Source organism: Neltuma alba, unplaced genomic scaffold (genome assembly GCF_004799145.2).
Source record: "Neltuma alba isolate B1F8T4 unplaced genomic scaffold, ASM479914v2 tig00011472_pilon, whole genome shotgun sequence".
Classification (NCBI taxonomy): Eukaryota; Viridiplantae; Streptophyta; class Magnoliopsida; order Fabales; family Fabaceae; genus Neltuma; species Neltuma alba.
The window spans coordinates 119,594-132,035 of NW_021636141.1; the positions used below are offsets into that span (position 1 = coordinate 119,594).

The window sequence follows — 12,442 nt, forward strand, 5'->3', positions numbered from 1 at the left end:
CTTTTAAAATTGGCAAAAAATTATTTTTCATTAAATTATATTATTAAAGTAAGACCGATTTGATTCCTAATTAATTCCGATTTAATCCACTAATCTTTGAGCCAATACCTTGGTTGGTTTAACACTCGGTTCGGTTTTTGTTCCTTGGCTTTTGCTGATTTTATTGGGTCAGGTGAAGGTTTTACTTACAAGAGTGAAAAAAAGCAGGAAATAATTGTAAAAAGTTATAAACTACAGGGCTTAAAATTTTGATTTCCCAATTTGTTCTCCCCTTCTGTGTTTTTGGTACTTCAACAGTTCAACCGCCAAACGCTTAAACCCTACTAAACAGTAAACACTCACATCTCAGGCGGAGCCCCCTGAAGCCCTGGATACGCGCGCGCCCACCCACACGCCTTCAGCTTCTGTCGGAAAGCGAAAGGAAAGCTGTGGCATAGTTCTGAGCCTCCCCAATGAATAATTTGAAGCTATTCTCCGAGGTCCCTTTGGGTCTTAAATTGCGGTCCAACTCTGAAGCTCTTCAGTTCTCGGCCTTTGATATCGAGCGGAACCGCCTTTTCTTTCTGTCTTCCGACAACTCAGTGTATACAATTCATCTGTCTTCGTTCCATGTATGTTATTGTTAGGTTTAAATCAAAAATGATGACATTATTGTTGGATTTAAATTATATTTTCCCCTAGTCATCAAGGCAAAATTTACACGGTAACTTATATGAAACATCCGCATGTTCTAGGACGACGGTATGATTATGTAAAAGGGTGACATCTTAATAAAATTTGGCCTTAATGTGCAAACCTTCTTGTTATAGCGGGTCCTTGTTAGAAAATTACTTTTGGAATTACTTGTAACTGGAAATGCGAGACATGTTGGTACCGTAAATTTTTTGTGGACTGTGAGAAGTATGGTCCAATGGATATACTCTAGAATAACCTTATTTTTGGAACTTTCTAGTACTAGACATTTCTTGATCTTTCCCATGAAGAGATGTATTCGACATATTAATGAAGTTATTGCTGGGTGCTTGACTAATAGCTTAAGCTTTTGCAATGAAATTGTCTATGAATACTGTCACTCGCTTCCAGCCGTAAAGCCGCTTTGTATAAGATTGGAAGCCAAATAGCATATCTGCTTTAGGTCGTTGGAAAGTTTTTTACTTTTCACAATATCTTGAGCTAAGGAAAACTGATAACCATATTGAACATTGAATTTTTGACTAAGTCTGCTGTTTCAGATCCTACAACGCCTATATATGGGAATATGTTTTTAGATTTGAGTGATAATATTATGGGAAGATAAGGGATTTCACAAAAGTAGGAAAAAGTCTGACAGGTTGTTGTTAATATACTAATGTATTTATTCATCATAATAACGAATAATATTGCAGTACTTGTTTAAGGAAGCATGTCCTATACTACTCGCTGACAGGCATTTTAAGATTTGATTGCTGGAACCTTCTTTCTGTTTGTCAGTCTATTTTGTTCTGCATAAAACACATTTGCGGACATTTTTTTAATATAAGCACATTTCATCTTGTGTTTGGTGAGTCAATACAGATGCATGGAATGTTTGTACCATATCAATATAGCTTTTAGAAGCAAGTATCCATGCTTCTTTGTTCAATAAGATGGTTTAGTAATGAGAGCATATTTAAATAAGCAGTGGTTGAATTTTCTTTATGTAAAGCTTGATCTGGATAGGGATCTAAAGACAAGATGCGAAGTATGTAATTTGCTTATTTAATATTTGCTACTTTCTGTTTTCAATTCACATTTTTTATTTGCTGTTGGTTTTGCTGACATAATTTTTCTTTTGATAGGAAAAACGAGCTTGGAGCAAGTCCTTGGCATCTGCAGATGTTGATACCATTGATCTGGAACCCGGGGACTTTATTACTTCATTTGATTATCTCATGGAGAAAGAAGCCCTCATTGTGGGGACTTTAAATGGCTTTTTATTGCTCCACAGTGTCGATAGTAACACAACTGAAGTTGTTGGCAAGGTGGACGGTGGGGTCAAGTGTATCTCCCCAAGTCCAGATGGAGAACTGCTGGGCATAATTACTGGTTTTGGACAGAATTTGGTCATGACTCATGATTGGGAATTGTTATATGAAACAGCACTCATGGATATTCCTGAGGATCTTGATGTAAGTAATTATAAAGACTCTTCTGGCGATCTTAATTTACCGCATGTGTTCATGAATTATTGACTTTTTCACAGTGCAAGGTACTTGTAATTATTTCTTTCCTCTGTTATATGCTGATTTTGAGCTTTTTTTTTTTTTTTTTAATATGTTATGAAGGTCTAGACCATTGATGCAGTTTCTTGGTTCATAGTTTTATGTTTCATTTGGAAGCATGTACCAGTATGAAAGATTAGCAAGCACTACTATGGTTCTATTATTAGATGTTTCAATTTTTTATCCAGTGGTTTGGGTGTTGGAACTTTCTCTTGTTATGGAAAGTAAAGAAATAGGAGAGAGAAGGGAAAAGAGTAAGAGAAGCAGAGGAAAATTAGAGAAGAATAGAAGACCAAGAGAAACTGAATAACTTCTAATCACATTGCAAAACTGAGTTACAAAGAATAGTAGGTACTTATTTATAAGCAAAAGCCATTAGATTGTTATCTATTATAAGATGTCACTTTTTCACCTTTTCATGTTTGTTTCCTGGTTCTTCTTCCCCTTTTCCATCACGCATATTAATGTCTTTGTATTATTTACATGTATGGTTGTGCAGAAATACTGTCTGTTTTTGTTGATTGTCTTACATAGTGATGTTTTTTTTTTTTTTTCAGGTGAGTGAAAATTTTCTGGCAGACAGGTTTGAGTATAATATTTGTTGGCGAGGAGATGGAAAATACTTTGCAACAATTAGTGACGTATGCAATTCGATGCCATCACTCAAGGAGCTTAAAGTTTGGGAACGTGATTCAGGGTTATTGCATGCTTCTTCAGAACCAAAAACTTTTGCTGGAGCTGTTTTGGAGTGGATTCCTAATGGTGCAAAAATTGCAGCAGTTTACGACAGAAAAGTAGAAAATGAATGTCCCTCAATTGTTTTCTTTGAGAAAAATGGATTAGAAAGGAGCAAGTTTAGCATAAGTGAAGGAAATAATGCAAAAGTAAAAGTGTTGATGTGGAATTGCAGTTCAGATTTGCTTGCTGGTATTGTTGGATGTGAAAATTATGATGCTATAAAGATATGGTTTTTAAGTAACAACCACTGGTATTTGAAGCATGAAATTAGATATGTAAAGAAAGACAATGTCAAATTTATGTGGAATCCAACGAAGCCTTTGCAGTTAATTTGTTGGACTCTTGGTGGTCAGATCACAGTCTGCAACTTTGTCTGGGTTACAGCTATTATAGAGGACTCAACTGCACTAGTTATTGATGAATCCAATATATATGTGACCGCACTTTCTTTATCTTTAATGCCACCTCCTATGTATTTATTCAGCCTGAAATTTCCCTCTCTTGTTCGGGACATGTCTGTGTATTGCAGAAACTCTAAGTACCAGTTAGCTGCATCTCTGTCAAATGGTTGCTTATGTATTGTGGAACTTCCTGCTGTTGAAACTTGGGAAGAATTAGAAGAGAAGGAATTCAATGTTGAAGCCTCTCACTCTAAGATGGCATTTGGGTCTATTTTGCATGTTTTATGGTTGGATTCCTGTACACTACTAGCTGTTTCACATTATGGTTTCAGTCATAGTATGGACTTTTCTAAATCTTCCCTTAATGAGGGAGGATTTCGAGGCTTCTATTTGCAGGAAATTGAGCTTGAATGTTCTGAGGATCTAGTTCCAGGAATATTGACCTGTTCAGGTTGGCATGCAAAAGTTTCAAACCAAAATTCCCTTGAAGAAGTGGTTATAAGCATTGCCCCTAATCCTGCTAGTAAGCATTCTGCATGTATTCAATTTTCTGGGGGGGGAATCTTTGAGTATGTAACAAGATTTGGTGCCAGTAGGGGCTCTTTAGAGCAAGAATTTCAAAAATTTTCTTCATCATGTCCTTGGATGAGTGTAGTTCTACCGGGTAATAGTTTGACATCAAAGCCATTGCTTTTCGGATTGGATGAGATTGGTAGGCTGCATGCCAATGGGGAGATAGTCTGCAACAACTGCAGCAGCTTCTCATTTTACTCAAATTTGGCAGATGGAGTGATCACACATTTAATTTTCACAACTAAGCAAGATTTACTTTTTATTGTTGACATTGTTGATATATTGGCTGGGGAGTTAGACATGAAGTATGGAAACTTTGTCCACATCAGCACCAGACAAAGGGAAGAAGAAAGTTATAACTGCATAAATATATGGGAAAAAGGTGCTAAAATTGTTGGAGTTATTCATGGAGATGAAGCTGCTATTATTCTGCAAACTACTAGGGGAAACCTTGAATGTGTTTATCCCCGAAAATTGGTTTTGGTTTCTATCATTAATGCATTGGTCCAAAAGCGCTTCAAAGCTGCATTACATATGGTAAGGCGTCACAGGATAGATTTCAACGTGATTGTCGATTACTGTGGTTGGCAAGCATTTTCACCATCAGCTTCTGAATTTATCTGTCAGGTTGGCAATCTAAGCTACATAACGGAGTTTGTCTGTGCTTTAAAGAATGAAAATGTTATAGAGAAACTCTACAAAAACTATGTAACGGTTCCTTGTCCAGAGGGTGCTAATGGTATGCAAGGAAGAGACCTCCAGCACAGCCCTGCTGCTAACAAGGTTTATTCTGTTCTGATGGTCATAAGAAAAGCCCTCGAAGATCATATAACGGAAAGTCCAGGTAGAGAGCTTTGCATTTTGACTACTCTGGCTCAGAGTGATCCTCCACTACTTGAGGATGCTCTGAAAAGAATCAAAGTTATCCGTGAAATGGAATTGTCACATGCTGATGAGCAGAGAAGATTGTCTTACCCTTCTGCTGAAGAAGCTCTGAAGCATCTTTTGTGGTTAGCTGATTCCGATGCAGTCTTTGAAGCTGCTTTAGGTCTTTATGATTTAAATCTTGCAGCTATTGTGGCATTGAATGCACAAAGAGATCCAAAGGAATTTCTTCCTTTGTTACAAGAATTGGAGCATATGCCCACTCTATTAATGCAATACAGTATTGATCTTAGGCTAAAAAGGTCTGAAAAGGCACTCAGACACATTATTTCTGCCGGAGATGCTCATTTTGGTGATTGTATGACACTCATGAAGAACAATCCTGAACTCTTTCCACTGGGACTTCAGCTCATTGCTGATCCTGCGAAGAGGATGCCAATTCTTGAGGCATGGGGGGACTATCTTAGTAATGAAAAATGCTTTGAAGATGCTGCCACAATTTACTTGTCCTGTTGCCATCTGGAGAAGGCTCTGAAGTCTTATCGTGCTTGTAATAACTGGAGTGGGGTGCTTACAGTTGCTGGATTCCTTAACATGGGGAAAGAGGAGGTACTACATCTTGCTCATGAGCTTTGTGAAGAACTTCAAGCACTTGGTAAACCTGCGGAAGCTGCCAAAATTGCTTTGGAGTACTGTGGAGATGTCAATGGTTGTGCGAATCTGTTGGTTTCTGCACGGGACTGGGAGGAGGCAATAAGGGTTGCTCTCATGCATAGAAGACAGGACTTAATTAAAGCTGTGAAGGATGCATCTTTGGAATGTGCAGGCGCACTAATCAGTGAATATGAGGAAGGCTTGGAGAAAGTGGGGAAGTACCTGGCCCGTTACCTGGCTGTTAGGCAGAGAAGATTACTTCTTGCAGCCAAGGTCCAGGCAGAGGAACAGGCAGCCAGTGATATAGATGATGACACTGCGTCGGAAACTAGCAGTAATTTTAGTGGAATGAGTGCGTACACCACAGGGTATGCTTATTTACTTTCGTCTCAGGTTTTGCCCTTTTGTTTTAGTAGGTGTAGTGTGTCAATTTATCTGATATATAGACAGGTATCTTTTATGATTTCTGTTGCTAATATTTTCTACATGTTATGGGGTACATATTCTGAACCCTTCTTGGGTTCTGTGATGATGGATACATCTTTATAATGCGTTATATATCGTTTATTTGATGATGCGTCATGCTGCTTCCATTCATTTTGCATACATCGATTATTTATACCGTGTTCTCATTCTTTTGAAGGACTAGCATTGAGATCAATTTTTACTTTTTGCAGCTATTTGATACTGTTGGATTCATGATAATTAAATCGTTGAAATGAGTTTGCTTCATCTTTCTTCATTCTGAATTATTTGTCTTGTGTAGGATCATTAGCATGAATAATGTTATCAATACAATTGGAAAATCCTTAAATATGACGTTGAGGAGAGTGGAAGATAGATAGTGTATTTTCATGTGTTGTATATTTTTCTGATCTAATTTTATTAACCCGTCTATAATTAGTATATGTGACTGTTCCCTTTGGTCTGATCGAAAGTTTTGTATCTCAATTGCTTCTTAGTAAAACATAAACAATGCCTCCATACGTATACTAATGTTTTAATGAGAGAAGACTAGTATGATTCAATTGAATAATCTAGATTTTACTTTGTCTTTCAGAAAAGAATAATATTTTGGTTGACAACATATTCTGCCATGTCTATTTGTTGGGTTATACTTTCAGTATCTTGTAGCTTTGATCGATTCTTCTTCATTTCACAAACAGGACCAAAAGAAGTTCTGTTGCTTCTGTTAGCTCAAGTGCAACTAGCAAGGCAAGAGACTCTAGGCGTCAGAAGAAAAGAGGAAAAATCCGCCCTGGCAGGTAATTTGACATCAAAGTTATCGATATCCTCCCTTCCCTTCAGAGTGGGATCCTCTAATGTGGGAAAGTCACAAAACACTGCCACTTTTATTGCATCTCACATTTTATTTTCAGCTAGAAGTAAATTGGCAGTTGACAAGATGTCATTTCGGTGACAAACAGAATCTCCAATTTTAACAGTAAAAACAAAATCAACTTTTATCTCAGTAATGATCGGTGATTTTGTTTGTCCTTTAATGGGCCGCTTATATAACCATTGTGTTTTAACTGAAAGTAAATGATGAGGTTGAAGAAAAACCAGAGCGATATGTGATATCTTCAGGATCCCTAGCCATTCCCTTCCTTCCCTTCCTCTTGTTTATTTTAGTCTGGATCCTCTAAAGTTTTTTATTATAAATTTCTAGTAGAATTCATAAAAGGAAGAGAGAAGAATCGAGTGGGAGAAAAGAAAAGGGAAGTTAGCCCCATATCCACATCCACTCTCTCTCTCTCTCTCTCTCTCTCTCTCTCTCTCTCTCTCTGGCCTCTATTAAGACACTATAATTAAGAATTCTAGAGGATCGTTATACTGTTTGTTAATGTTTTTAGTTGAGCACTTCTAAAAAATGAAGTAATGTTATGCTTGCTGTTGTAGTCCTGGTGAGGAGCTGGCCTTAGTGGAGCATATGAAAGGCATGTCTTTGACCGTGGAAGCTAGAAATGAGCTAAAATCTTTGTTGGTTTGCCTTGTGATGTTTGGTGAGGGAGAAACAGCTAGAAAGCTACAACACATGGGAGAGAACTTTCAGTTGTCTCAGATGGCTGCAGTTAGATTAGCTGACGACACCAAGTCTACTGATATCATGAATGAGCATACACATACTTTAGAGCATTACACGGGGAAAGTAAGAACCGAAATGCAAAATTCAGAGGCTTTCTCTTGGCGGGCTAAAGTTTTTTTTTCTTAGTCAATTAGGTTAGCAAATATTAACAGGATTTAGGGGCTTTTTATCAGCATGTCAATGAGTTAGTATTGTTTAGGCTTTCACTAGGTTGTGCATTGGGGATTATAATCAATGTTTTATCTAGGAGTAGTGGTGCAACTTCAGATTGTATTCTATGCTACCTCCGGTGACCTAGTCTTTAGTGTAAATTGCACTACAAAGAAGATCTTATATTTAGAACTGGAAGCAGTATAGATTATGTTGCTCATGTTGCTTATTGTTTTTGTCACAAGCAGGGCCTGTTTAAGTTTTAAATTTGAGCTCCTGTAAAAATTCGCATTAACAGGGCTGTTTGTTTTTCTTCACAATTTTTTCCCCATTCGAATGACATGTTTTCACAAGCTCCGACGAAATAAGGTGTTGGTTTTAGTGATGTGAGCTTTGGCTTTTTCGAATTTGAATCCACTTGGAAGGGTTGCTTTCAATTGGACTTAATAATACTTCAGCATATAGCCATAACAACTATCAGCAAGCAGGATGAAAAATATGAGCAACAATATCAACAATATTAAATATAGGTATTTTTGTTTTAACACCATTCCTTGAGTTTGAGTTCACGTGAATACGAAAAATGCCTTTGGAAGAGTTACTTTTATTTGGACCAGACAATGTTTGAAGTTCACCTACAAAAAAAATTTATGAGCAATCGAGACAAAAAACATATGAGCAGCGACATCAAATATAGGTATATTTACCATTCTTTTTTTTTTTTTTTTTGAAGTATTGGTACTTTATAGTCCATAACACTTGCAAACGAATGTGGAGGGCAATAAAGGATGGGGAGATCCTTAAGCATGTGAGGTTATAACTGCGAATCATGAAGGGAATATTTTGCAATCTGCTAAGGGAGGGGAAGAAGTGTATGTTGTATAATGATTTTTGGGACCATTTCTTGGATGTTATGGAACTAATGGAACGAGAATGCATCTTATAAAGTAATACGAGGCTAACAATACCGGGAGAGGATCGATTAGTTGGAAACCATTAATATTTTTGCATTAATACGGATAATTCATTTATGTGACCCCAAAGTGACAATTCTCTTCCCTCCATCTCTTAGGGAAGAGTCTTCATCCATTACAATTAGTTCTATATTTTTCAGGTCCTCGAATGACAGAGGAAGGTAAATTAATTCCAAGAGGCAAGATAATAAGAGCTTAAGAGAAAAAATTATTCAAACAAAAGGGACATAAGTTCGTTCCAAAGAAAACACAATAACAGCGTGGACACGTGGTGCTCCGTAGCCGAAAAAACTTTAGGGCCCTACCGGGTTCGAACCAGTGACCTCTTGATCTGCAGTCAAATGCTCTGCCACTGAGCTAAGGACCCCTTGATGGGGAACGGTCATATCTGCAATTCATATTGGTAGAAAAAATATCACATGCCCGTAAAACTATCTCTGGGTTTGACTGATGTTTTGCTTTATCAAATTTATTCAAAATATTTGCCAACGTGCATTTGACACCGCGAATCTTATTTGGGTGAAAAATACACATGAAGTTTGGTAAATGAGACAAATGTTACGACGGTTAATTTAACTTAATATTTGTTTCTTCTCCAAATAAAGAACATCATAGGCCCCATCTTTAAAAAGTGACTAGTTCAGCATCCGTGTATCTACAAAGAAAATAAAAAAACTTTACAATTGACAAGAAATAAAATGTCTGGTTAAGAAATTCCTTGCAAACAATATTAAAAGTTTTTCCTATAGAATGTCTATTACGATGAAGGACCAAGATCTTCAATCCTTCTTTGTATCGCACGCGTGATATGGCCACATATAATTGTCCATGCATGAAAACCGGCCAGGGAAAAATACAATCTAATGTTCATCATGCTTTGACATTGACTCTTGTTAATAGTCATAGCAAAACATAGCATCCCTAGGTATTGTTTTCTACATAGAGTGAATGGTAGTGATGTATCGGATGGTGTAGTGGTCAAACTTAGAATCAACACATGCAATCCAATGTGTCCTTACAATGATCTCTACTCCGATGACATGTTTTTCTAAGCGACGGATAATGAGTTAGATACCATTACACAATCTAATTGATTTGTCTATATCATGTATTAACATTATAGGTCCTGCGCATCTGATTTTTCATACTTTAAAATATAAATAATTATTAATGCAATTTTCTGATTTTATAAATAATACTCCTTCCGTTCCTTATTATAAGAGACATTTGATGCTTATAGCATGTTCCTATATATAAGAGACACTTAAAAGTTGTCTCTACTTTTTTGTGTTGATTTCCTATTTTATCCATATTTATTATCTCCAACTCACACTCTCTCTCCCTCCCACTTCTCTTTCTTTTAATAGTTTAATTGTTCTCTCTTATGCTCTCTCTCCTTATTAATGAGGATATTTTTGAAAAAAAAAATTATACTTTTTACATATTAATTGTTCTTAACTAATTTTAACTGTTTTTTTATCAATGTACTTAGGTTATTTGTCTCTTATAATAAGAAACGGAGAGAGTAATGTTTATGACTAGTGTGATGCAAGGATCAAATTAGTGAAATATGCATATGAATAAGTTCTGTTAAACACAACTATAACATGTAACATGAATATTACATTATATAATATTACATGAATATTACAATATATAACATGAATAAGTTTTGTCACTCGTTCAAAAAGATTGCAGAAAACCTCTTTGTAAACAATTGATCATCTATGCAACCCATTGTAACATGAGTATTACAATATATAATCTTGGAGATATCAACAAGTGAGCGATTTGTTATTTCAAGACATGCAAGTAGGGTTGTATATGTGTATTTTCAATTTTGAAAAAATTGCATTATTTACATATTGACTTGTTATTGATTTTATTTTTATATTGATTTATGAAATTCATAATAAATTTATGAAAAATATATCATATAAAGAAAAGATTTCTTATTTTAAGAATGTTTAGAGTTTTTTAATTATGAACTTGTGCATCAAAAGTTTAGGAATTATCTTCACCAACTGGGAAAATGAACATGTCTTCTTGAGATGCTCGCTCTTGGATTTGGGCCATTTTCATTTTTTAAATAAATTTAATTATTTATATCTTGTCTTGTTATTGATTTTATATACCATATGTTTCATATTTTAACAATGTTTATGGTATCTCTAAAAAATATATACGCCGAACAAACTGAGAAATTATTTTTTTTAAGCGGCAAAGCGAACATGTGCCCATTGTGATACCTGCTTAGACCCATGTGATTTTTAATTTTCAAATAAATTGCATTATTTATATTTTAGCGTGCTATTGATTTTATTTTTTATATTGATATATGAAATTAATGATAAATTTATTTAGAACATATCATATATTGTAAATTTTCCTATTTTAAGAATTTCAAGGCTTTTTGTAAAAATATGGGTCTACACTTAAAAACTGTTTGTTTTTACAAAGTGAGAAAGTGAATATATGTTCCTTTTCCATGCATGTTGTTGACCCGTGCAAATTTTACTTTTTTAACAATTGATGCATTAAGTTAATGATGAATTTATTTAGAATATATCATACATAGTAAATATTTCTTAATTTAAGAATTTAAAGTGTTTTTTTAATTATGATTCTACACTCAAAAAAGTCTATGATTATCTGTACTAAGTGAGAAATTGAATATGTCTCTTTTTTATGCCCGCATTTAACCCGTGCGAATTTCACCTTTTTAATAAATTGTTTTATTTATATATTGACTTGCTATTCATTTTAATTTTATATTTATGTAAATGATGAATTTATTTGATCTATATATTTATTTAATAAATGATGAACTTATTTAAAATATGAGTATTTGAGTATGTCTTATTTTAAGAATGCTTAGAATTGTTTTTTCAGCTATAGATATGTGCTTTAAAAGCTGAGAAATTGTTTTCTCTAGAATGAAAAAGTCAACATGTGTCTCATTATAATGCATGCTTTTAGAACATATCATATATATGTTGGCAAAAAAAGAAGAAGAATATATCATATATAACAAATATTTCTTATTTTAAAAATTTTAAATGTTTTTTAACTATGAGTCTACATTAAAACATAAATCTTTTTTGTGTGCTTGGTGTTGACCCATGTGATTTTTTAGTTTTTTTTAATAAATTCTATTATTTATATATTGATTTGTTATTGATTTTATTTTATTTTTTGATAGATGGAATCAATGATAAATTTATTGAAAACATATTATATATAGTAAATATTTCTTATTTTAAAAATGTTTATAAATTTCTCCATTTTAAAAGTTTTAAAATTTTTTTTCATCAATTGGAGATGTGACATGAAATGTGATATGGGCCAGGGAAACTTAAGGGAGTGTTTAGATAAAACCAAATCATGGTTTGAAAAATAGCTTATAGAGAATAGATTATTAGGAGAATAGGTTTTGTGAAGAATAGATTTTCTGAAAAAAGTGATTCTGATAAAGTAAGAGTGTTTGGATAGTTGTTATCAGAAGCACTTTTTATATATGCAAATTACTAAAAAAAGCATAAGTTAATATGATAATTACATAAAACATAGATTTTATAATATATTTTAATTTAAAGGAATAAAATTGTTAATAATATTTTTTTACCAACATAATTAATAATACATAAGATAATGTAATTAATAAATAATTAATATGTGTATATATATATGTATAAGATATAAGATTAAATATGTTTATGAAAAAAATTAAGGGGTGTTAAA

General features: G+C 34.2%; 1 protein-coding gene and 1 non-coding gene across 3 annotated transcripts; one reads left to right on the plus strand and one right to left on the minus strand.

Moving 5' to 3' along the window:
• The first annotated feature begins 340 nt into the window (after positions 1-340).
• Positions 341-8,044, plus strand: LOC114713805 (elongator complex protein 1). 2 transcript variants are annotated; one of them, XM_028898482.1, is made up of 5 exons: positions 341-611; positions 1,818-2,147; positions 2,798-5,859; positions 6,658-6,756; positions 7,391-8,044. In XM_028898482.1, the coding sequence occupies exons 1-5, from the start codon at positions 453-455 to the stop codon at positions 7,701-7,703; spliced, it is 3,963 nt and encodes a 1,320-aa protein (XP_028754315.1). In that variant the 5' UTR covers positions 341-452; the 3' UTR covers positions 7,704-8,044. The 2 variants fall into 2 exon arrangements, with proteins under 2 accessions (XP_028754315.1, XP_028754316.1); XM_028898483.1 differs by having other exon boundaries at positions 519-583.
• Positions 8,045-8,996: 952 nt separating this feature from the next.
• On the minus strand, positions 8,997-9,068 carry TRNAC-GCA (transfer RNA cysteine (anticodon GCA)). The gene has a single exon. It is a non-coding gene; the product is annotated as a tRNA-Cys (tRNA).
• Positions 9,069-12,442: the final 3,374 nt, after the last annotated feature.